Source organism: Anguilla rostrata, chromosome 6, assembly GCF_018555375.3.
Source record: "Anguilla rostrata isolate EN2019 chromosome 6, ASM1855537v3, whole genome shotgun sequence".
Classification (NCBI taxonomy): domain Eukaryota; kingdom Metazoa; phylum Chordata; class Actinopteri; order Anguilliformes; family Anguillidae; genus Anguilla; species Anguilla rostrata.
In genome coordinates, this window is record NC_057938.1 from 30,589,991 (window position 1) to 30,617,983 (window position 27,993).

The 27,993-nt window shown below is 37.9% G+C and overlaps 1 protein-coding gene across 2 annotated transcripts in view; it reads right to left on the reverse strand.

Annotated features, from left to right (window-relative positions):
• Positions 1-27,993, reverse strand: part of elp3 (elongator acetyltransferase complex subunit 3) — a 122,858-nt gene that overhangs the window by 53,080 nt on the left and 41,785 nt on the right. For both annotated transcript variants that reach the window (XM_064341070.1, XM_064341069.1), the window contains one exon: positions 6,630-6,756. In XM_064341070.1, coding sequence (XP_064197140.1) covers positions 6,630-6,756 — 127 coding nt within the window. The remainder of the gene's footprint in view (positions 1-6,629; positions 6,757-27,993) is intronic.

The window sequence follows — 27,993 nt, forward strand, 5'->3', positions numbered from 1 at the left end:
TGTCATTGTATAATGCAGCACAAAACAATATGTAAACAAAGGTTTACATATTAAAGTGTAAAACTGTAGGTTTAAACTGGCAACTCCAACATGATAAAAATAAATAAAAAAGAGGGCTTATTATTTAAGTCAGTAGTGCAACTCCAAAATAAATACATGTTTCTATTAAACCCCTTATCAAAGTAAAAAAGTTAGGTCTGTATATTAAACAAAATGCAACGTTTAGAGTGTAAGAGACAATGGTGTCCAGCTCAAAGTCCAACTCAAATATTGGAATCAATTGTCTGTTAGACATGCGTGTTCTAATGTAAGTATGTCAACACATGTTCTGGACTTACAGTAGGCTAGCTCTTTTCTTGGAAACTTTCCACTACTAACTAACGCTTACATTACAGCGTGAAATATCCACATTATATAATACCACTCACCTATTTAAAGACACTCAATTTAAAAAATAACGTATATAACCGAAATATTTTGAGCAGTAATACTTACATAGCAATGATGAAATTTTATCTGTGTTCAGTAGATAGAGACAGTAAATCAATGACCGTTCTATCCGCTTCTGTTTTGCTCCAGAAAACGATGTCAGATAGGTCTATCAGCAAACATATGGCTTACCTATGCCCAGAAGTCCTCAATAATAATAGCATTTCCCAAGAAATTACGAGAAATTGTTGACAACGTTTCGTTAGGTGCAGCGTCTTTTACTGCTACCACAGATTGAATGCATAAGTGAATGCGATGATAAGAAAATGTTCGGTTACGCTGACCTAAAAAATGCTATTCCAAAAGAAAAATTAGACATGTTATACATCGTTAGAAAGTTCATACTCTCTCCTACTGAATAAATTAATTGTCAGTCAAGCCAGATTGTACTAAAAAGGGCGACAACGCCATAAACAACACGCGTGGTATTACGCACAGCTATTTTTGGAACTGAGTCGGACTCTGTTGCAGCCGCCATGATTTTTTAAAAACTGTAGCGTTGACTGGAGCCGAAACAGACTGACGTTACCAATTACATAGTGATATTGAAGAAACACATTTGTTATAATGAATTGAAGCATTTTAGAAATCAAAAAGGTAAATTCATAAAAAATTTATTTGAAAAAACGATGCGTCGGTTTAAAATATTGATGTCGACGCATTTTCAGCGTCGACGTCATCGATTACGTCGACTAATCGTGGCAGCCCTATTCAAATGACATCAAGTTTTCATCTTGGAACATGTCCCCTATTTTATAGTTAGACCGTTGGTCGCCCAAAGATGGAAACCTCGATTCATTCTTCTGGTCGTTTCCCCAAATTGGACTAAAACGGGATATTGAGGTGTTTTCTCTCAGCAATTCTCGAATAGAATACCAAACATTGATCATATTCAATACAAATGGGTTAGAGGTATGTTCCCTAAGTTTCTTAATATTTGCAGAGTACATGTATGTGTTAAGTGTCAGTTTAGGTGTGAGAGAAAGTGATTCAATGTCTACCCATGCTGGAATTGAGACTGATGAGAAGTAATACATTATAGTGTGCAATTGTGCGGCCCAGTCATACCACTGGAAGTTTGGAAGTTTGAGTCCCCCTCTGTCATATGGCAAGTATAATAATGTCAAACGTAACCCGTGTCGTCTATTATTCCAAATGAAATTCAAACATGTTTTCCTTAATTTAGTAAAATAGGATAGTGGCAGGGGTAGAAGTATATTTTGAAACAGTTATAATAGTTTTGGAAGGACATTCATTTTAAGCATATTTATTCGCCCTATTAAAGAAATTGGCATATTAGACCATCTTTCTATGGATTTATAAATTGACTCAAGAATAGGATCATAATTAGTTTGAACAATTCTTCCCACCTCAGGAACCATGTGTATACCTAAATAGGTAAACTTATCCATTAAGTTAAATGAGGAAATATGACCCACAGGATTGCATCTTTCTTTTTCATTTAATAACATTAAAGAGGATTTTTCATTATTTACCTTATAACCTGAAAATGATCCAAAAGTCTTAATTCCATCCAGTAAGGCCGGTACTTAGTTTAATAAGTCCGTAAGGAACAAAATGACATCATCTGCAAATAGAGCTATGCGATGATCTATCTATCCTAAACTGACACCAGAAATATGCTCATGCGCCCTAATTGCCATGGCGAAGGGTTCTATAGCTACTGTAAATGGGAGGGGTGACAAAGGACACCCCTGTCGGACCCCCCTATTGATATTAAACGGTTAAGAAATAACATTGTTAGTTAGAATTTGCACTGTGGGTTGAGTGTACAGTATCCTTATCCATTTACAAAAAATGTTCCCAAACCCAAACCGGTCTAATGTTGCAAATAGAAAAGGCCATTCAATTGTGTCAAACTCCTTTTCGGCATCGACAGATAGCAGAGCCGTATTTGGCGCATCCTTTCTTTCATGTATTATATTTAATACTCTCCGCACATTATGGAAACCTTGTCTCCCTTTAACAAACCCATTTTGATCCAACTCTATAACACCTGGGGAGAACTGACTCTAACCTACGTGTTAATACCTTGCAAAGAATTTTGATGTCCGAGTTTAAAAGTGAGACTGGACGAAAAGATTTACACCTATGGGCTGGTTTGTTCGGTTTTAAAAGTAAAGGGATCGTGGCTCCTCTCAATGAAGGAGGGAGTGAGTCATTTTCAAAGGATTCCTGGAACATATACATAATTGGAGTTAGGAGTTTACTCTTAAATTGTTTATAAATATCGAGTGGTAAGCCATCTGGGCCAGCTGCTTTACCTGCCTTCATAGCATCAATTGCTTCTATAATTTCGTCCATTGTTAGATCAGAATCTAGACTGTTTTTTGCTTCTTTTGAAATGTTGGGGAATTTCAAATTATCCAAAGAAGTTTGTGTGTTTGAATCAGGCGGATATTCTGAGGAGTATAGAGATTCATAGAACAGCCTAAAAGTGTCATTTATCTCTTTAGGGTCCACAGTCACCTCACCCTTAACGTTTTCAATTGCATCAATCGCTCTTTCTGATTGTAGCTGTTTAATTCACCAGGCCAGGAGCTTCCCTGGTTTTTCTCCCTAGTCATAAAATGTCTGTTTAAGCCTCAGCAAGCTACTCTCAGCCCTCTCTGCCAATATTTTGTTGTATTCAGCCTTAAGTAGTAATAGCTCCTGATGTGGGTTTTCTGAACCATCCAAAAACTTGTCTTTCTCTTGAATTTTAATTTTAGAATCTAGCAGTTCCAATTTTTGACGGGTATTTTTTAATTTAGGAGAAGTAAAACTTATAAATTGTCCTGTTAAAAAGACTTTAAAAGCTTTCCATCTAGTACAAGCCAAAGTCTATGTTGTGCTAAGTTCAAAAAACATATCTATTTGTTTCCCAATACAGTCTATAAAAGTAGGGTCCTGCAACCATTTTATATGGAAACGCCGTCTTGGAGGACAATTAACCAATTTAGTATCTAAATAAGTAAGCAATATTGGTGCATGGTCCGATATTACTATGCTGTCATGTTAGCAGTCCTCGATTTTATGTCTAATCTGAGTTGATATTAGAAAGTAGTCTATCTGTGAATAGGTTTTGTGTGTGCTAGAGTAACAAGAGTATTCTATATTGGTTGGATTCTGGTCTCGCCATATTTCAGATAAGTTTAAATCCTTCATAAAATTTAATATAGACCTTCTAGCTCTAGTATGGGATGTATCCGAACCAGTAGACTTATCTTTTAGTAGGTCCAGGGTGATATTAAAATCACCCCCTATGATGAAATTACCTGGGAGTGCTGCTAAAGTCAGGAATAAATTATCAAAAAATGTAGGATCGTCCTCATTGGGACCATGTACATTCACTAAGTTAAGTTTCTTGTACAATAAGATGCCCTGAAGTATAATGTATCTACCCTTGGGATTGATTATGGAGTTTACTATTTGGAATGGAATTGTTTTATGAATTAGAATTAAAACTCCTTGGGCATGGGAACTATAGGAGGCTTGCCCCTGCCATCGTTTTATAATTTTAGATATATCACAAGGCATCATATGAGATTCCTGCAGAAAACTTGAGTTTTTGCAGTCCATACTACTTACATACAGGTTTGAGCGCTACAGAGCGACGTACAACAAGTGCATAGGTTTCATGATGTAGAGGCGCAAAAGAAACACTAGAGTGAAGTATGTGATATCTTAATCTTCATAGATCTAGAAATATCTCAATCTCAGCATCCTTTGTTTTACAGTTTACCCTGCGACCATACTGAAATATATGGATATCCTTTGTTGCCCTATCAATAATAATAATAATAATAAAAATAAAGAGACATATATTTTAACACATCCACAAACCTCAAATCCCCTAGCATACATTTCCCCTTGAGATTATCTCCCCACCATTGTAACACCTCCAACGACCACCAAATCCACACACCATGCGGGATTGTCCCTATCCCCCTCTGTATCTCCCCCCCTAGCTGGCTACAAATTCCCCTTAGTAAATTAACATTTTATGAACCCAATTATCCTCACTTATACCCCCCCCCCCCCTTATTCTGTACTAACCTCATCACATGTCTGCAAAATACCAAAGTCATAACTCAGGTAAGCCCAGATATTATAAACTTAACTTTCAGGTATACAATGACCTATTTAAATTCAAATAAAAATTAGTCTAAATTATGGCTTCTATAGTACAAAGAAGAAAAAAAAATTTGAACCTGTAGACAAATGTTTAAGACAAAGAGTGAAATTCAAAAAAGAAGTGAAAATTTAGTCACAGAAGTATATTGCTCACCTTATAAGAGTTTCTGCCGAATAAACTCAACAGCAGCTACTGTGCTCTGAACATATTCCCACAAATAGATGAACTATTGAGCTTACCCAACTAAAAGTAAACAAGTTGGAATCGGGGCCAGCCACCCCACTTCATTCATGGGAGCGCTTTTCACTGCTGTCCACTCATCTCAACAAGTGAATTGGCTTGTGAGCTGCCAATTGTCAAGTAAATTAGTATCAGGGCAATCCACCCTGCCCCCTACACATAGGAGCGTCTCTCAGTTTTGACCAACGTTCAGGCTCGGTTTACAAAACACATCCGAACAAATGAATGAGCTAGCCAGGGTAACAATCAAAAAAGAGAATAGGTAGGGCCAGGGGCAGGGCTAGCCGCCCCATCCCCTCCCACCTTCGTATGTCTCATTGTTGGCCGTCCTCGAATAATCAGCTTGATGAGTGATATATCCCGTTCTGTATCTTAGGCAGTGATCTCGTTGTCTTCTTTCTTCTGTATCTTTGTAATGAAGATCTCCGTCTCCGACGGGTTGTCAAAAAAGTGAGACCGACCGTCGTATGTAACTCTTAGTCGTGCTGGGAAAACGATTCCGTACAGGACGTCCAACTCCCGCAGCTTCCGCTTGACACCATCAAATCTCCTCCGTTATTTATGAAGCTCTGCAGAGACATCAGGGAACAGCATCACTTGGCGATCTTTGTACCCCTTTGTCTTGCAGCATTCTCGACGCGGACTTTATCTTTGTAGTTTAGAAACTTCATGATGAGCGGTCTGGGAGGACCATTTCGGGCCTGAGAGTTGGTGGGCACGCTCAATAACCATAGGAGAAGCAAGCGCTGTCAGTCCCAAAGCCTCGGGGAGCTACAATTCCAGGAATGCGCAAGCATCATTTCCCTCTGCAGACTCTGGTAGATTTATGATCCTTATATGGGATCTTCTGCTCCTGTTCTCATAGCTGTTCAGTTTTGAGGTAAGCGTTGTAACTTTCTCTTCCAAGCTCTTGGCCCGTCTCTGTAGGGATACGACGTCATCTTCGGTGTTTGATATACGCTTCTCTGTCTCAGAGAGTCTCTTCTGACAACTAATCAGCTCACTTTTAATGTTACTGATGGCTGAAAGTACCCCATCCAGTTTGGATGAAAACTCTGTCTTCATATCATTGATTGCTTGTAAGATAGCGTTGTTGCCTAAGCTAGCATTAGCTTCTGAGTTATCCTCGCTGTCATTGCTAGCTTGGAAGTTTTCATCTTGTAGCGTGGCGTCGTCATTTGCTTCATCTTCATTCGAGATTTCTGTCTTTTTAGGGCGCTGTTTTGCAGTTTTCGGTGACATACTGTGTGTTGGGGGGGGGTTTAGAATCAGATATTCTATAATTGTGGGTGGATTCAGATTATTTCAAATAGGATTTATGTAGGAATTGTAACCGAGCTAGGGAGCTTCAACCTCTCAGCCTATCGCTATAACCGGAAGTCATAATGACTCCCCTTTCAACTCAAATAACCATGAACTGGAGTGGCCTAGAACAGCGTTGGCCAACCAAGGTCCTGGAGAGCTGCAGAGTCCAGCTGGTTTTTGTTTTTACTCATCATTAAATTGATCGATTAAGGAAGTCAATTACCCAGTTAACTCCCCTTTTTCTTTGTCCGTGTGGCAAGAAAAAATATTTTTCTTTCTAATATAATGACTTTGAGTGGAAGCATTTTATTTTTGTTGTCAAAAATGAATGAAGCCCAATGGGGAAACTGGCTTTTTGAGGGAAACTCATAAATATCAGTAGGGGAGTAACATTACACCCGGTGCTGAGGTTGAGAACCTCAGGTTGAGAACTGAAAGTAACTGTACAGTAACTTACAATGAACTGCTCCACGTCCCGCTCCATACCCACATTGGGCAGGTCTGGCATCATGTGGGCCACCACCTTGAAACCAGCATCCTTGGCCAGGTGGAAAGACTCACACACGGCCCTCACAGTGTGGCCCCTGCACAAACAAAAAATACACAGATGAGGATTCAAGGAGTGTCCACCAGACAGGCCATTAACACATTAAAACCACAGAACAAGATTGCACTGTACACCTACCAGGCATGGCAATATTACCGTAACATAAATCACTATACCAAGGCAAACATGGATTGCAGCAGTAGACAGAAAAGGCATGTGTAAAATATCACTTTATCATAACAGAAAAAGCCTTGAAAGAAGAAAAATGTGAAAATGATGGAAACGATTTAAAATAACATTAAGAACACAGTAGAGAATTAAAAAAATTAAAAAATAAATGAATAAAAAATAAAAATATAATAACATAAGTAACAAAACAAGTGTAAAATAAAGCAGTACTTCATGACAGAAAAAAACATTAAAAATAAAATTAAGAAGATGACATAAAGACAAGACAAAAAATAATTCAATGAAAAATAGTCAAATAGTCAGTCTCCAATCAAAAGCGATCTAATAAAAAGCCAAGGTAAAAAAAAAAGAGTTGTTTTTTTAAAAAAAACTGTTCTGTCTGATTTCAAATAGTAGGGTGTTCCAGTTTTGGAGCATAAAAATAAAAATCTGCTTCCCCACCTTTTTTGTGTTTTACTTTGTGTACCGAGTAGGCCAGAGTGGATCGGAGAGCTCGGCTAGGAGCATATTCAAACAGGCAATCTCTGATGTATGCAGGTCCTAAACCATTAAGAGCTTTTAGAGAACCATTAAAGGAGTACCATGGTGGTTGAACGTGACACTTCCCAGTTGTCTTCAGGCAACAACAAAACAAATGTGCATAATGATTTTATTCTTCAGTCATTTCAATGTACTTAAAAACGTATTTTTCTAAGCCTAAATTTCCCACGATAAAAATTCACCCGAACCGTCTGGGCGTGGTAATGAGAACTGTCAGTTAGCTATGATTGACAGACCGTGCCCCGTTACCATAGCTACTCCCATGATATGCGCTCTCTTTGGGAGACTGAATTTTCACAAGCTAGCTAGCTTAGTAGGCCTAGTATATCAAGTATCGGTAGATAGCTAAGGTAAGGACGTTGACTTATATCCAATTATAATTTTTGCTATCTAGCTAGCCAAGTTAAGATAAAAGCACAACTATAACGTCCTCATAAAAGCAAACTAGCAAGCTAACGTTATCGATAACATTGCCTTATGAAAGCAAACCTCCTAGCTAGCTAACGTTAGCTAGCTAGCTAAATGAATATAACCAGAAATAATCTAAAGGCACTCTAATTTAACGTTAGTCAAATATTTGCATTGTCTGAACAGCAGAACGGTGTGTCCTGTCAGATTTCTTTACGGGGCGTGGAAATGGGAGTGGTTACTGTATTCGTGACGTAGCAAAATGACAACTTTCTCAACCGGTTGAAAATAGGACGATGAATTTAAAACGCATATTTCTTCAAAAATACAGAACGGACATATTTAATACTTTGCTCATTGTGTTTCTTCAATGCCTCTTGTGCAAATAGCACATAAAACCGAGAAAGTGTGAAAATCACCATGGTACTCCTTTAAGATAATCTTAAAATCAATTGTAAAGAAAACGGGGAGCCAGGGCCAATTAGTAGGACTTCTGCTCTTCCCTTATTTAATTTAAGGACCAGACCGTGATGCGAGACAGGTGGCTAACCAGTAAATTGAAAGAATGAGAATTATCAGGCACTACGGAGATATATATAACTATGAAAGTTTACACCATGATCACAGATTATTTATTTATTCACATTACAGAGTATTTATAAGAACAGAAGTGGTCCAAGTATCAATTCTTGGGGAACTCCACAGGAAATATCATTTATCCTAGAAAACTCACCGCCTAGAATGACAAATATAAAATAAATTGTCTCCCTGTTAAATAAGTAGGAAATTAACTAAGGACACTGCCAGAGAGACCAAACCTAGCCAATGAATTAGTACTGTGTGGTATATGGTATCAAATGGAGCCATCAGATCCAGTAAAATAAGTGTTGACGCTCAGTCAAAGAACATTCACTACTTGAACCAAAACTGTTTCTGTGCTATGGTTACCACAAAAGTCTGACTGAAACTTCTCCAATATAGTGTTATTTAAAAAATAACTTAATTGTTTTTTTTTAGCAGAGGTTTCACTATAGCAGCTTTAAGAGCAGTATCCAGTAGACAAAGAGCAGCTGATAATGCTTAGTACACCGTTTGAAAGACAGTGGAATATATATCTTAAAATGCTAGAGGGGATAGGGTTAAGAGAGCAAGTAGATGGATTCAGTTTGATAGTTTGATTCAAGGACTCAGTGTCTACCAGTCTAAAAGAGGTCATGGAAACTTTTCATGGCAACTAAGAGTATCAATAACTTGACCTTGCCACGTTTATGTACAATTAGACACTAGCTACCTTGTCTTGAAAATGATTTGCAAATTCCTCATTCTTAGACATAAAATCATCAAAAAGAGACCGCAGTGAAGGCTGCATTCAAGAGGGTGTTAATTATAGAAAAAATAAGTTATTGGATTATCTTTATGATTTGAGATTATTCTGGTAAAGAAAAACCACCGGGCATGCTCTGTTGTAGCCAGCAAGTTGCTCTTGATAAATCTTTGTCTTTTGCCACTGACCTTCAGCCTTACAACAGTTCCTTTTCAGTTGCCTAATTGTTTCTCCATTTCTCCATGGAGTTAAAGTCACTCACTAAATCATCACAGGAGGAAGACAAATGACGTAGCTACAAAATTTACAAACTTTTCAGCAGCTTCAGATTTTAGGTAGTGCCTTTCAATTACACGTTCAGAGTTTAAATGATCAACAGCCAGCATTGCATCAAAGAATAAACAGTAAAGATCTGAACTAACCATGTACACCAAGGATAGAGAAGACATTTGTGGTAAAACATCTGGAAATTACTAAATCCAGAGTATGACCTTTGTTTATGTGCTGGCTCAGATACATTATATAAAATAAAAAAGATAGAAGGAGATTGCTAAAATGAATTGCCGGGGAGTCTGAGTGATTATTAGGCATGCACAGATTGATTGGCTAACGATCGGTATCAGCCGACAACATTACAACTGGCCATCGACTGATAGTTTGACAACAACTGATGGTCAGCTCCAATTGTGTTCTGTCAATCAAAAGGAAAAAAGTCTACTGTTTATTAGTAATATAAGAGTTGGTTTTCATTTGCTGGTCAGATAAAAAATAATTTCAATTTGTTTTCCATACTCAGTGTTTCCCCTATAATTTTACAGACCTGGTGGGCTGCCGACAAAAGCCAAGAAAATTTTTTTAATTTTTTTTTTTTATGGCAAAAATAACACCAAATATCTATTCATTTGAAAACTAATAATCATTTGGGAGCCTCTGCAGGGCGCTGTTCCGAAATGAGTCAACCTCTATGTTGTTGCATGGAAAACATGATAAAGTGTGTCACTGCAGTGTCCAAATCAAATCAATTTGCTTTTTACAGAAAACTGTCACAAACCCACTTTACAAAGTATCAGTGTTCTGTGCTGCCATCAGTCCCACTTAACTGTGGCGAGGCCCTTTACTTATCACTGCTCAGTGTACAGAAAGTAGGTTTCTAATATTTAATATTTTCTCGTGGAACGGCTATTTCACTGTATGTCTCTTGTTCACACTGTCAACCAAATGTTACTACAGTTTGTAGGTATAGTTGAACATTGCCAAAAAAAACATTTTTATTTATTTATTTTTCTTTAGGAAACTGAAACGGTCTGGGGAAACGGAAACAGTCTGGGACGGAGACAAGATGGTGGCGCCCTGCTGCTGAACAAAACTACAAACAACAAACTTTCTAAATCTACTCCGATTTCCTGCTGGAATATTACTTTACCTCCACAACGACCTGGAGGATCTGGAAAATTATATCGACGAGTGCTTCCACCGACTTTGCATTATGCCGAAATCCAGTAAGCGCCTCCGCAACTCATCGACCGACATGGATGGTCTACCGGGATCTCTCAGTAACAACACAGAGGTTGGTGACTTACTGTGCTCCATAAACTCCCGTCTTTCTTCAGTCGATGCCAGATTATCTCTTATTGAAGTGCTCTATAAAGAGTTCCAAGGATTAAGAGAGAGCCTGGAATTCAGCCAGGAGCGAATCACCTCCCTCACAAAGCAAAATCAGGCACTTCAAAAGACTGTTAAAACTCTTGGAACACAAATAACTACCACTGAAAAAGAAAATAAGATGATGAAAGAAACCATTCTTGACCTCCAGTCTCGCAGCATGCGAGACAACCTTATTTTCTCTGGTTTACCAGAAAACATCCCAGACGACCCTGAAAAAAATATAAAAGATTTCATGCATACCCATCTGAAGCTCGCGCCCGAAACCATTCAATCAATCACATTCCACGAGTTCATCACCTGGGAGGAAAAAATAATATCTCCAAATGGCCTCGCCTCATTATTACTAAATTCGAGCATTACAAACATAAAGAACTTGTTAAGCGCAGGGGGAGAGAGTTGAAAGGAACACACTTCGAGCTTAATGATCAGTTTCCACCTGAGACACAGGAGAGACAGAAAAAACTCCAGTCCGAAAAGAATTATTGCAAAAAGGAAAACACGCAGTGATAGCGGTAGACAAACTCTACGTTGATGGAGTTCTATATGGTGACAAAGATATCACAACCTGGCTTTATTGAATGTGGAACATTTGGCATTTTAAACCTAGCTATTAATATAGCCTATGTGCCTTGACTTGCTCAGTATACTTTACTGTTATGTGTCCCTATGTGATGTAAATATCAATGTCTCTATGTTTTATGTGTATGTCCACTTTCTCTGACTGTCTTTGCGTTCTGTGTGTTCATGTTATTGTATTGGCTTGGGGAACGTTTATGTTAACATGGGAAAGACCAAGGTATTTGATTTAAAGAGTAAAATGAAATTATTTGATTGGGATTGTGATGGTGAAGCCGCTCTACAATGTCATTGAAAATGGATAACCACAGAAATAATGCAGATATGACTAACGGTAACCAACATCTCCCTCTCTCTCTTTTTCTCTCACTCTCTTTACTTCTCATTATGTCTCCGCCATCACGCACACACACACACACAAACACACACCATATGCCATATTGGATTACATTTTTACCAAATTTTTAAAAAACCCTACCCCCTCTTAAATTTGTAACATGGAATATTCAGGGCGCTGGCTCACAGGCTAAAAAGACTAAAATCATAACTCATTTAATCAAATTACAAGCAGACATATGTCTATTACAAGAGACTAACTTACCTGAATCAGAAATTTAAATCCTCACAATTTAATCAAATATTCTCAGCAATTTACAACTCTAAGCAGAGAGGTGTGTTCATTCTAGTCAATAAGCGATTACCACTAGGGCCTAATTCACAAAACCACAATTACAGACCCAGAAGGACGTTATATCATCATCAACTGTTCCATCTACAATTTTAACCTAACCATTGCTAGTATTTACGGTCCAAACACTGACAATCCCTCATTTTTTCACTTTTTTTTCCATCACTGGCTAATCTATCAAATTCAACAATCATAATTGGAGGTGACTTCAATACTGTGATTAATCCAACTCTGGACAGAACAAGCACCTCAGGCAATTTAAGAAATTGGCACTCCACCGACACACTAAAACAATATATGAGCGATTTAGGTCTTGGCGACAGTTGGCGGCTGAAAAACTGCTTAACAAAGAAATACTTACTTTTCACAACTTCATAAATCATACTCTCGTATAGACTTTTTCCTCACCAGCATATCAATCCTATCAGATATCTCTGATTCTAAAATTCACCCCCATCATAATCAGTGACCATGCCCCTGTCTCCTCCCCAAACAGTCTGCTCCCAGATGGCGCAACACATCTCTGCTTAAAGATGCTGATTTTGACTCATTCTTCAAAAGAGAGTGGATATCCTTCATGGAGATAAACGATTCTCCAGATATCTCACCCACATTACTATGGAAAACAAGCAAAGCACTACTGAGGGGCAAAATCATATCCTACTCATCATGCAAGAAAAAAAAGATTCAAAAACAATCTGGAACAAAAAATCCAAGAATTAAATTATGCATATGCTAATGACCCCAAAGAAGAAACACAGACTGAATTACGAAAATTACAATTTCAACTTAATGAAATGCTAAATAAAAAAACGCAATTCATGATACAGAGACTCCGGCAAGACCACTTCGAACACAACAATAAACCAGGAAAATATTTGGCTAACCAACTAAAACAAAGAAAAATCAATTATCCCGGCTATAGAAGATTCAGCGGGGAAGACCATGATAACACCACAGGACATAAATAATAGGCTACATTCAGGACATTCTATAGCAATTTATATACCACAGACATCGACCCAAGTTCAGCAGACATCAATTCCTTCTTGAATAAAATAAACCTACCACAACTATCCAAAGAACACGCACAAGCACTAGACGAACCATTAACACAAACTGAATTTCATAAAGCACTGACCCAGATGCCCAACAATAAAGCTCCAGGACCTGATGGCTTCCCCGCTGAATTCTTTAAACATTTTTGGCTAACAATTTCTACATTATTCATCAGAATGGCACTTGGAATAAAACATAACTCCAAAATCCTCCCCCGCATATGAACACTGCGTTGATCTCAGTATTGCTTAAGCCTGGCAAAGACCCAACCCTACCCTCCAGCTATTGTCCCCTATCACTTATCAATACTAACATCAAAATAATTAGCAAAGCTTCAGCCCCCAGAATTGAAACAGTCACCCCAAACATAATTCATCACAACTAAACTGGATTCATCAAAGGACAAAATTCATCAACCATATGCGCAGACTATTTAATTTAATTAATGTCATAAATCAACAGTTTAAAAGCAATAATTACCTCACTGGATGCAGAGAAAGCCTTCAATAGAGTTAACTGGACATTTCTATTCGCAACATTACAAAAATTTGGTTATGGAGAATCATTTATTCACTGGATAAAAATATTTTACACCTCACTCATGGCTACAGTTAGCACGAATGGAATAACATCACAGAGCTTCACACTACACAGGGGCACTAGGCAAGGATGTCCCCTCTCTCCCTCTCTATTCGCTCTTTTCATAGAACCTCTTGCCGCAGCAATCAGACAAAACGAAAATATCAACTGACTACTCAATAAATTGGACAAAATCTATCATTTTACCCTTAGATGGAGATGATTGGAATGCTGCAACTCAAGAATCTACCCTCCCCCTCTCTACTGGAAATATCAGGTATTTAGGCCTCAACATTTCCCCCAAGCTGTTGGAGTCATTCCATCTCAACTTTAACCCATTAATAAAAACAATAGAAGATGATCTACAATGATGGACAAACCTACCACTTTCCTTAACTGGAAGAATAGCAAACGTCAAAATGTCAATTTTTACCATGATCGTAACCCAACCCACAACCAACTGGTTCAACTCCCTAGATTCAATAATAACCAAATTTCACTGGAAAAATTAAAAAAAAGCCAGAATCAAATGAGCTACTCTTCAAAAAAATAAAAATTAAGGAGGACTCGATGCACCAAATTTTCATAATTACTACTTGGCCAACCAATTGCTATACACCTATAAATGGACACATCCCACCCGACAAAACAACTCATGGATTGATATCGAACAAGAAGCATGCAGGGAAATCTCACCATCTGACCTACCATTACTCAATATAAACATAAAACACTACAACTGCTTTAAGAACACTGTAATTTCTACAACTCTGACAGCTTGGTGGAAAATCAACAACAACAAAAAAAATCAACATCTTCAAAGAAAATTCTTTCTAAACTATACAAACTACTAACACATATGGACTCTACAATACACATCCCCATTACAAGATGGGAAGTAGATTTGCCCATTTCTCCCAGCGCCGACTTCTGGCAACAAATATGCACCAACACATTCACAATGACTAACAACACTAACTTACAATTAATTCAATTCAAGGTAATCCATAGAGCACATATTACTCAACACAGGATGTATAAAATGAGACTAGCAGACACTGACATATGCTCACACTGCACTCTAAACACCCTGGACAATTATTTCCACACTACTTGGCTATGCCTACCCATCCAACACTTTTGGCACACAGTCACGAAAACATTTTCCCATTTCTTGCAGCATCCTACTATCTCCCTCCCTCTGCCTACTTGGAGACATATCCGAGATCAATCAACAACCAAGAACACCAGACCTCTACTTATTGCCCTAACTGTCGCCAAGAAAACTATCCTATTACATTGGAAAACAAGAAATACCTTAAATACTGTGCAATGGTTGAACCTTCTCACAGAATACATATCATTAGATAAACATCAGCTTCTAGCCACAATCAAATCTCACAATTCAGAGATAACTGGGAACCATTAATTAATAATCTAAATTTATAATCCAACCAAAATGAACCAGTTAGCCAACCCCCTCCCCCCCTCTTCTTTCTCTCTCTCTCTCTCAGACATTACACACTTACACACATAGTCTAACTTGATGCATATATACTCACCTTTCATGTTCATTACAGTTTTACCTTCTCTTTTTTTACTTTATTTTTCCCTGGCCCAATATACCCATATAAGCTCACAACAAATTCCCACTTTCCTTGTCATGCCATCCCAGTTCTTCTTACATATTCAATCCTACATATGACACACACACATACATACACACAAATCCGCATACACCGCACATTCCACAATCCCTCCATACAACTTTACCTCTCAATTCCATCCCATTTGTCTACCTTTCTTTAAATGATCTTTTTTTTTCTCGCTCTCAATCCCTGTTGTTTTTTTGTTTCGTTTTTTAAAGTAGCAATGCTGTCATTATTATTATTATATTTTTCTGTTTTCTTTTCTGTTTGCTTGTTTTTTTTTCATTTTTGAACATGATTTTTACTTCTCGAGTGTTGATTTGCCTTTCGATGGATGCTTCTTCATTTGGTTTTGTTATATTTTCCTTCTAAAAATTTTTTGGTTAGTGTATTTGTCGTCTTCTTTATTTTTCCTGCTTCCCACTGCTCTCTTCGGATCCCCCGTTGGGGTTCCTATTGTTATTGTTGATAATTTTTAAAAAAGGAAAGGAAGAAAAAGGGGGAAAAAACTATATTTACCTCTATTCTATTTACCTTATTATATATCATTATATGATTATATTTGTCATTATCATCAGTATCATTATCATTAATATCATCATTTTCTTCCTTTCTTGTTTTTTTTTATCCCCAATCAGAGAAAAGTTCTTGTTTTCATGTGTGAATTTTCTTCATTTGTTCACAGTCATTGGTGTACATGTATTGTTTATTGTTAGATGCATGTTTTGTTTATTATTGTATGCTTTTGTAGTGCAGAATGTAGTGTTTTGTCATACTAATAAAGTTAAAAGTATAAAAACATAAAAAAAATAAAAAACATTGCCAAAATTTCTTCTCACCGAAAACTACAAGTGAATCTATCACTGTTAACCCTTGCAGTACTTTTGACACCAGCAGCGCTGGAAGGTTCCTATGCTTGCGAGTATTTTAGGACAGCACTTCCGGCATTGCTGCGACAATAACAGCGTGAGATTTCGCTTTCGCTATAAACTAATCAGTCATTTTTCACGGTTAGAAGAAATTTAACGACAACATAGCCTTGGCTTCAACAAAAAAAAAACTCCAATGCGGTGGACAGACAACCAAGTATTAAAACGTTTTTGTCCTAAATTCATGATGTGCAAATATTTTGCAGCGGTCAGAGGATGTTAACATTAATGCACAAGATGCGTAAGACCTTGGTAAACCTGCCAAGTAATGCCAGGTGTATTTTCCTCCAATAGCAATGCCTCTGACTCAACAACTCCCTGGCACTTTAATTTGTATTTTTACTGAATGTACTAAAAGACCTTTTTTGTCACAAGTTTGTAACCTTATTAAAGATGTGCTAAAATAAGGAAAATATTTGTTTGCAGTTAACAGTGTCATAGTATACACTGGCTACTCCAACACGTTTACTATTCTGTCTTGCAGTATGAGAATGAAAAATTTGGAGGGAAGGCCTCTCTAATCAATGCCTAATCTAGTTTCAGTTAGCAGGATAAAATCAAGGTTGTGGTCTATATTTAGCTCACTAATTAAAAATGTTTTGTTACCTGAAGTTCTTACATTCAGCAATGCAAAACCGAGCTGGCTAGGAGCACACACTACAGTATATTCAGGTCAGCTGGTCTCGTACATAAGTTGGCTTTGCACCAGCACTTTTACATGTTCTAGTTAACCGTCAAGAAATCACGGTCTGAACGTAAAGGGGGCTTTGTTTCTGTAGTTGGAACGTCCGTGGAATTAATGAACTGCTGTCGCATCTTAAGTATTTGTCCCCTGATGTGATATTTTTACAAGAAACCCACCTAAAAAACAACACTCACTTTAGACTCAGATGTAAATGGGCTGGGCAATTATATCATTCCACTTTTTGCTCTAAATTGAGGTGTCGCTATTCTCATACGTAAAGTTGTCTCATTTCAACATAAAACAACGATTGCCGATAAGGACGGGAGATATATTATTGCGACAGGTGAAATGCACTCAGTGCTATTAACTTTTGTTAATATATATGGACCTAATTATGATAGCCCCAGCTTTTTCAAGAAAGTTTTCGATTTAATTCCAGAACAATCTCATAATGTCACAGACAAATCTCATAATTGGCGGCGATTTCAATTGTGTTAGACCACTACTTGGACAGATCCTCATCTAAGAAAACTGCACCCTCTAAATCCAGTGACTTTCTTAACACGTTCATGAGTAATATGAACATGTTTGACGCCTGGAGGATATTAAATCCCACGGGTAGAGATTACTCGTGTTACTCCAGTGCGCATAATGTATATTCTAGAATTTATTACTTTCTGACCGACGCTAAACATATGCCATATATACACAATTGTGTATATCATAACATTATTATATCTGACCACTGTCCGGTGACATTTTCTCTACATCTTGATGATGTAGGCCAATCATATGCATACTGGAGGCTTAATCCCCAATGGCTCAGCAGGCCACCCTTTTGTAAATTTTCAGAAACGCAAATTAAGGTTTTCTTTGAAATTAATGATATACCCGATATAGGCTATAGAAACTGCAGGGGGCTCATTTATAAAATGAACTTGCGTGCATACGCGAAGTGAAGACCTGACGTGGAGCCACAACCATTTCCACAGTCAAATCGAGTCATGTTGAAATTTTATAAATCACTACTTTGACGCGATTTTCTATGTATGTGCCACAAAGTTGATCTAAAATACGTTTTATAAATGAGGCCCCAGATGTAGTAACCTAGTATGAAAGTTCACCGATGTCCTCTATTCTACTGCCCGCTTGTGGAAAATAACGTGCAGGCCAGTTTAGATGGAGCGTCACGTGCATATTGCGCCCGACAATAAGCATCTTATTTTTTGTGAATTATAGACAAATGATATTTGAATATATGCGAACGCTAACTAATTACAAAAGCTACTATTCGAACTCAATTTCATGGCACTTTTGACAGCCTTACTAAGCTAACAACAAGCTTCAAAATGTCTCTCTCGAAGCCAAAGTTGATTGTGAAAATCGCCAATTCCAGAGCAAATGGACTGACAAGTATTTATTTACTTTGCCAGCCGTAACCATAGCTTTCCTACTTTTTTGTATGGACTGGCGGCTGTCTGGAATTGATTGTAATAATATCATTAAAGTGAAAGAAAAGGGATGCACGTGACTAGTTTATTCCATGTAGTAATATATCTATTAACATACCGTTAGAGTTATTTGTAGCCATTAATTGACAAAGTATTCTGTGTGGCCCACGAACCCCCAGTGATTTTCCTATTTGGCCCACTTTGCTGTTGAAGTTGAATAGCCCTGCACTAGAGGATGCCATTATTACTTTGATCCCAAAAATCTCTGTCTTGCTTTTTAAAATGTTGCGGTCTCGCAGTGTAGACATAGCGTTTCTCCAAGACCCTCTGAAACTGGGTTTGAATGTCAGCTAGCTTTATGATAAGTTCCTCATCACTTGTCACCTAGCCAATATTACAATTCTGGGTTTTAGGTCAGAATGGTCTCACGGCATGCTTGCTATCCCGGCTAGCTAGCTACTTCGCAAACTAACTACTGAATTGTATACAAAACAGCAGTTACTACAAACGCAATCATTTGCAAAGATACGCATGAAAATGCGTCCCGTAGCCATGACTTAAATATGGAATGCCTATTCTACTGTCAAAATAAGGGACGATTCTGTATTTTGCTGGATGGTTGGCATTCCTAAATTGTGACGGGTGCTGGAGGAAAGGTATCCAAGTCGCAAATCTTGAAATTGCGGTAGGAGGCAAAAAAGTTTTTATTTTTATTTTTTATTTTTCCGTTTTTTTAAAGTGTTGAAAAAGTCACTCAATATAATAAATAACATTTTTAGGATCACTAAATACTCATAATTTGTCAGCAAAGTCGGCTTGTTTTAGTGATTCTTACAGCCAGGGTTTGGGGGCGTAACAGGGGTGCAGTTTGATTAGCATGTTTGGTTTCGTTGGCTATTGTCACTTAGTTTCAGTCATGCCACCTCCCATAAATAAAGCCGCGTGGTATGTTTGTTTACTGTGAGTTTGCTACAATGACGGACGCTCAACCTGTTGCCACTGCAGTTTAGAGCCCGACCGATATATCAGTTTGGCCGATATATCGGCCATTATTTGACTTTTTTGACGACAACGGGATCGGCAGTTATGCAGCTGATGTGTCCCGATTTTTAAATAAGTATAATAAACATTAGAAAAAAAACATTGATTATTTATCTGTACTTGTCTGTTAGAACATTGTAATTGCTATTTACTAGAATTATCCAGTAGAGGGAGCTCTAATACAAGTGTGAACTGCAGCAGCTGACGCGCTACTTCTGTAATAAGACATTTGTCACTCGTGCCTCATTCAATATTCTCCACTGCAAGACTTGTCTGCACAGATTTGATTGCCACAATAAAGGTATGTATATTTAGTGAAAGTTTTTAATTAAATGCGGTAATACGACCACTATGTTTATCAATCCTCATTATCAAGCGAGCGAGCTAGCTAACATACTTGGTTCACTTTAGCAAGCTAGCTGGCTAGCAAGCCTTTATGAACTGGCAGTGAGCACATAAGCAGCGTAGGATCTACATTTCCAGAGGACATCGCTGTATTCTCAAATACATAACCAGCCAAAATAAAATGGTGATTGAATGCATCACACATTTGTTTTTTTTTCTGAGATAATGATATTATCTACTATATGATGCTGTGTCAATAGCCAACGCGTTATTGCAAGCGAGTGTGTCATCTAGTCTCGCGTCATCGTAGCAAGCTAAGCAGACAGTAAAAACGCTGATAAAACACTTCTAACTTGGATCATTTTAAGCCATGTTATCTAGCTTTGTTGTGATAACATGAGAGAAGGATTGCTGTTGGAGAAGTGAATCAACCAACACTTAGCGCGGGTAACCTGCACGAAAGCGCATTGTAGTTTTTTTCACCACCGAATTCTTATGGACAAGCCTCACGTTACGTATTTCATCCAGTCAATTTAGTTTCATCTAATGTTACACTTGATTCACTCATTAGCTCCGCTAGATAAAGTCTTACTCTTTGAGATCATGTAGTAGGAATAAAATATGAAAATATAATTCATTTAACTTACTGAGAATAAATAATAAGAAATAATGAGGCTATGTCAACAGCTAATGCGTTATTGCAAGTGAGTGTGTGTCATCTAGTCACGCGTCAGAGCACATTGTAGCTTTTTTCACCACCGAATTCTTATGGACAGGGAAGCTCGCTAGATAAAGTCATACTCTTTGAGATCATGTAGTAGGAAAAAAATAAGAAAATATAATTCATTTACTGAGAATAGATACTAAGAAATAACAACAAATTAATAACAACAACAACAACAATAATAATATTCATAAAAATACATGTTTGAAACTGGAAAACTGATTTTTTAATTATTTTTTTTATAGATGGCTGGAAAAGAAAGGAGTAAAAGCAACGCGTGGAGTTATTTTCAATTCACACCACTTGAAGATGGTGTTAATATATTTAATTTAATATCACCTTTCACATTTTTTATCTATCAAAAAATTCAGTGTGTGTTTATTTTTATTTATTTGTTTGCTTATAAGTTAAATGTTCTGAAAAATTGATTTGAAAATGTTGCACTTTTTGACAAAACATCGGTAATCGGCATCGGCCCCAAAAATCTGGCATCGGTCAGGCTCTACTGCAGTTAACAAGCTTTTCGCTGCTGGTAGGACAATCGACAGTGGAGATCTAATGGACTCGTTTATCTTGGAGTACATGCATGATGGTAATTACTCTGATTCTGAATCTGACCATGGCGAAGACGACGACAACATTTCTGATAGTGGATAGTTTGTGTTCTGGCGATGAAGAGGACAATGACCATGGCGCTGTGACTGTTGACATTGAAAAGGTTTTAAGATCAGTTGATGCGGTAACAGTGGACACCGATTTTACAAAGGACATGTACAAAATACAAAACTTTGATTGCAAGTGCCAGCAGAGGCGAAAAGAGAATACGCAACAACCAACCATCTCGTGTAGCCAAAAACTGTCTCCAAAATTGGTATACAAATCCAGACTGAACACAGCCTCATTGTCAGCAGACAACAACATGCTTGTTTTGGGAACTATACTGACTTCCATTAGTGATTCAGAAATGACTCAATCGACAAAGAAAGTGCCTACCAAACGAAAGCATCAGAACGACGTACGCGATTCACAACACCGTCGTCTGCCGTGAAACATTTTGTTTTGTACTTGGGTAAGTTTGATAATCTATCTGTCTGTCCTGTTTAGGCACTGTGTGATCATCTAGCTATATGTAGGCAAGCATGTTCATGTTGTTATGTGCTAAACATGCAGAGAACAGACATGGCTGTTTTTGATACAGCTATGCCTTTGTTAGTCAACTAGGTTGTTGGCTAGCTAGCACATTTAGTTGGACCACAGTCTGAGACCAATGTTTTTTTGTTTTGCTAAACATGCAGAGAATCGACATGGCTGTTCTTGTTACACAGCCATGCCTTTGCTAGCCAGCTAGGTGGTTGGCTAGCTAGCGTTAACTAGCGTTAGCTAGCTAGCGCAGTTAGCTAGCTAGAACTGTCAGTTAGCAAGCGTTAGCTAGCTGGACCACAGTCTGAGACCTTGTTTTTTTGTTTTGTTTAACATGCAGAGAATCGACATGGCTGTTTTTGCTACATCCATGCCTTTGTATGCCTTTGTTAGCCAGCTAGGTTGTTGGCTAGCTAACGCAGTTAGTTGGACCACAGTCTGAGACCATTGTTTTTTTGTTTTTGTTTCAGGATCAGCAAAGATCTTCTCCAGTCCATACTCCAATCCTACATGGAGCATGGTGCAGTATCTCAGAACAAGACTGTCCGATTTTAGATTCACTTCAACTGCATCGCCCCAGCTGTTTTATTCTCTTGTAAATAAATGTTTTATTCTCTTTGAAAAGCACATCTGTTAATAGTGTTATTTTTAAAATAAATGACAGAATTTATATCCTTTGTCTGTCATTAATCACATCACAATTGTGCAAGATTTTTGATGGTTATGTCTATTGGCTTAAAAACTTAATACACATTTTGGCTTAATACATTAGGCTTAAAAGCCTAAGATATAAGATATACATTTTCACATTTTATGGTGCTTATGTTTGCAATTAAAGTTTATTTTAATGTACATTTAGCAATTTAAACATGTCAGCCCTGCAAGTTTGTTTCCTGAGGGTACCCCACTGACAGATAATGACAGGTACTCTAGTGGAGGAGTGGTTGGGGGTGGAGTTAACCAGCGATTGTTCCCACCCATTATCTCCCTGTGAGAAGTGTGAAAAGTTCAAGATCTTTAATGGGGATTTTCTCTGCTACTTGATTTTAGGAGTACCAACATTCAAATAAGAATATCTTCAACTATTTTCAGATTTCAAATAATGATACACATCAATTGAAAGCTTACAATCTGCACTTTCATAATCTGATAAAAAACTGATGAAAATGATCTTGCTCTACTTGAGGACCAAAACACCAGCACCTGCCACAATTAACCCAGTAACTAGAACTGCGATTCAACAATTGTGAAATTGGACATTGAAAAGGGGAGGGGACGTAACAACAATTAAAAATCAAAAGAATAATGTTGCTGTTTTAACTGCTGAATGCTGGATTTTGTAGCGCATTCATTTTAGAACTGTTAAAAGGCCTGGAGGTGTCCCTTTACTGAGAAATAATACCTATCCTTTGGACCAATCAGAATCGAGTATTCTGCCAAGCCGTGGTATAAAAAGTAATAATTCATGTTACTGACGAGATGCGGTAAATTCGTCTGGTTTGAAATTAGTGCACAACCAAAAGAAGGCTCCTGTGAACTATAAATGAAAACAAAACAATAACTTGTTATATGTGATTTGATTCTAAACAACTTTGTTGTTTGTTAATTGTGTAAATTAACACATTCGTTTTTATGTTGTATTTAATGTTGAACAGGGCACCTTTATTTATTTTAATAAAATATGCTTTAACGTGATAATTGTCATTTTCTTCAATCATAATTATTATAACTCCTACATTATGTTGCTTGTAAAAAGTGTTTGCTTGAGCCAGTTGAAGGCATGGTACACATGCACGTGTGTACGCATAGGTGTAGATTTTGGGGAGACGCAGGGGATGTGTCCCCCTCAATATTTAGAACACAAAATGAATCCCCTTATTTTGTGTATTCCTTTACATAAAGACATTTCCACCATAAATTGATGCAGAAAAGGCACAAATTGGTGCATAAAAATTCACCAGAATGCAGGAAATGTTTGACGCTCAAAATTTCCTGGGGGAGGACCCCCACACCCCCCGCTTAATGTGCCCCTACACCATTTTCCGCCTCATTTTGAGCCAGGAAAAACCCTGGCACAGAACTTATTTATTAAACGTTTTGCAGCGCAGTGGCTCAAAGTTTGTTGGTGTGTGTGCCGAAATTCCAGATACAGCTAGCAGCCGTGCGTAACACCCCCCCCCCCCGTCCCTGTAACGTTAGATACAGGCTATGAGAACTCGACATGGAGCTGACTTTTTCTTTTCTTTTTTCCTTTTTTTCCAAATCCGAATAATAACAAGCAACTTCGGGTAGAAGAAATATCTGTTTCCATCGCATTATTCGTGCTTTCCCAAATACAGTATTCGGATTCGGATACATCCCTATAGGGTACTCACTAATCAGATGCTATCCCACCGATTTGAACTGCACAGGGGTACAAGGCAGGGATGCCCCCTTTCACCCCTGCTATTTGCACAGGTTATTGAGCCCCTCGCTGAGACAATCCGATCCCACACATATATACACGATTATGATACACACCACAAACAAAATATCATTATATGCGGATGATATTTTGCTTTATATTACAAAGCCAGACATCAGTGCCCCGCACATTTTGTCTTTCATAAATTCTTTTGGAACATTTTATGGTTATAGAATTAACTGGGAAAAAAGTGAGATAATGCCAGTTACAAAAGATGACCCCTCGTTACTTAATAACTTGCAATTTAAAATTTCAGCCTATAGTTTTACATATTTGGACATTGTAGTAACCAGGAAATTTACTTCCCTTGTAGAAGCCAATTTTACACCCCTCCTGGAAAAACGTAAGGCAAACATTCAATACTGGAAGACATTACCCATTTCTCTTCTGGGCAGAGTAAATGCCATAAAAATGATATTTCTCCCACAGATTCTCTATCCTTTCAAAACATTCCCACTTTTCTGGCAAATTCATTCTTTAAGACTCTGGTAATGCCATTCATTTGGGATTATAAGGCACACAGAATAAAGAAACACCAACTCATTAAATGCAATGCAAATGGAGGGCTGGCCCTGCCTGATTTTCGTTCCTATTATTGGGTGGCCAATATCAGGTCTATAACCTTTGCCTTGGATGAATTAGCTACAGATGCGCATTGGCTGAAAATTGAACAAGAAGACTGTTTGCCCTATTCTATTGGTGCTGTTTACTTGTTTCCCATAAAACTCAAGTTCATATACAGTTGCAACCTTGTTATACACAACACCATTCGTATATGGAACCAAATGAGGATGCATTTCAAGCTAAAGCCTACGTCTGTGTTACTTCCCATAATGGGCAACCCTTCATTTGTACCATCGGTGCTAGATAAACATTTTGCCAAATGGGTGCATAAGGATATACATACCATCAGCAGTTTGATTATAGAAGGCTCATTTGCTTCCTTTAAACAACTGCAGGACAAATATGGTATATTATCTAACAACTTTTTCAGATACCTTCAAATTAAAGATTATGTTAATACTCATCTACAAAACTTGTTTCATCATTGCCACATGAAACACATTCAACAATAACCTAGAGATGTTCATTGGCTCAAACAAAATAATATCTCATCTGCATTCTACCTTGTAATCAATGCAAACACCTTCTATGCGAGCAATAAAACAAGCCTGGGAGGAAGAGCTAGGGTTGGGTATATTTGATGACATATGGGAGGATGGTTTGGAATATATACATGTCTGCACTGCTAAGGCCAGGCACTGTCTAATCCAATTTAAGGTCCTACACAGGTTGCACTACTCCAAGACGAGGCTGCACAGTTTTTTTCCAGACATACCCCCATTTGTGATTAATGTAAAACATACGAAGCCACATTGCTCCACAGCTTTGCCCTCTGTTCCAGATTGCAAGGTTTCTGGACAGACATTTTCAGGATTTTTTCAGAGATTGTAGGGATGAACATAGACCCAGATACAATGTTAATTGTTTTAGGGATATCTGAAAGGGTCCAGAGCCTAAGCATAGCTCAGCGTCATTTCATATCATATGGACTAATGACAGCCAAATAATTCATACTCATGTTTTGGAAAAAGGTAGAGGCACCATTATCTAAACTATGGCTTACCGAGCTAACAAATATACTGCACCTCGAAAGACTAAGGCCGTGTTCAGACCTGTAATTTGTATTCAGATATATCCAGACTGTGTCTAGATTCAGTCGAGACAGATGTCAGTTCACACCTGGCATCAGAATGTGTCTCCACATGTGTCTCGAGTGACCACTTGTGATCGGATCTCACTTCCCCGCTCAATATGCAAACAAACACGTACATCATTTCCGTTTGCAAAGACCAAATGTGTTGTTGTTTTTAACTGGCATGGAGGTTAAAAACAACCGGTATATGTATGTTTTTAACTGGTATATTTTTATACAGTCTATGGCAGCAATGCACTACCTGTCCCTAGTCTGACGGAAATTAAAAGAAGAAGTAGTAGTTTGCAAAGACCTTGGCGCGCGGACAAAATCAAACCAAAAACAGACTGGCTCTATTCCTTGGTGTGTTCCAGGCAAACCAAATCACCCAAGATGTTTGACGCACTCAAACGCGCTTTTCAAATTTTTCAAACGTCATGGACAAAGCCAGTTTACGTGATTTGAGAACCAACCAAAATGACACAGTTCTATCCGCTTCTGTTTTGCTCCAGAAAACAGTGTTAGATAGACATATCAGCAAACATATGGCTTAGCTATGCCCAGAAGTCCTCAATAATAATACTATTTTCCAAGAAATTACGAAAAATTATTGACAACGTTTCTTTAGGTGTAGCGTCTTTTACTGCTACCACAGAGTGAATGCGATTTTAAGAACATTTTCGGCTACACTGAGCTATAAAACGCTATTCCAAAAGCAAAATTAGACATGTTATACATAAAGCTTATACTCGCACCTACTGAATAAATGAATTGTCAATCAAGCCAGACTGTACTAAAATGGGCGACAACGCCGTAAACAACACGTGTGGTATTACGCACAGCTATTTTGGAAGGTATCACAAATGCCTGTATATTTCATAAACGAATTGTCCAAGACAGTATATGACTGCTCAGTCTCAAAAGGGACATCTCTATGTGTAAAACCAATGGTAAGGTTGTATATATTTATTCAATATTTAGTCCCAGATATTGACTGTAGAATGACATGGTATCATTTTTTAAAACTTTGTCTCGTTTATTTCGTTATTCAGTGTGGCTTCTTGTTGTTTCGCACTTTAATATGACGCCGTTGGCGCGCAAATTAGTATGTACTTCCGCTTACGCAGAGTACATCAGTTGACTAGGCGGTCCTTCAATGTGGCCCAGGATGCATTCGTGTTCACACTGCTAAAAGAATGTGGCCATATTCGCGACCCAGACCACCTACGAATGTGGTCTGAGTGATCGGATCTCAATGCGTCTTGGGTGCGTTCACACCTGCAGTTAGAGCTGTCCACTTGTGATCGGATCACCCAAGATGCATTTTAATGCCAAGTGTGAACAGGGCCTTAGATATCTTTTAAAGGATAGGTTGAAATAATTTGAAAGAATCTGGCTCCTTTTTATATCCTACTGGACAAATAGCACATTCACTTGTAACATGCTTCATGACCTATCTGGTAGACCTGCTCAGGGGTGGGGGGTGGAAAGGGGGACTTGGGGGTTTGCTCTGCTTGTCTAATAGGTTTTTTTTTTTTCTTTTCTTCTTTTTGTTTCCTTGACTTATGTGTGATGTCTAATATAAATGAATAAAAATTATGGCTGTCAAATTAACGCATTAATTTTGATTAATTAATTAATTAATTTTATTAATTATAAAAATAACACATTTAAAAAATTATGCGAATGAATGCATATAATATTATTTAATGTTTATGTTAATTAATTGATGTACCGATGTTACTGTAAGTTTCTGCGTGTTGAATAACACTACCTATATTGCCAAATAACCCAACCGTCGCATTTTGCCACACTGTCAGCCATTTTGGGGTTCAGACACTCTGACAAACCGGCCCTTCAGCTGGAGTGGTCGGTGTGCCTCTGAGCCTCTGAGAGCAACGCTAATTTCTAAATGACAAGAGAGCACTCAGGGTGCCACTGGCACCACCGGAGTGAACTTACAAACACACCCCTCTGACACCATGCGTCACACAATTCCAACCGGTCAGTGCGTTAGTTGCGAATGTAAATAGTATGTTAAATAGTTTAAAAAGCCTGTTATGGCCACATTGTAGGCTAAGTGTTAGGCTTATGTTCAATGATAAAAAGACATGTATTTGGA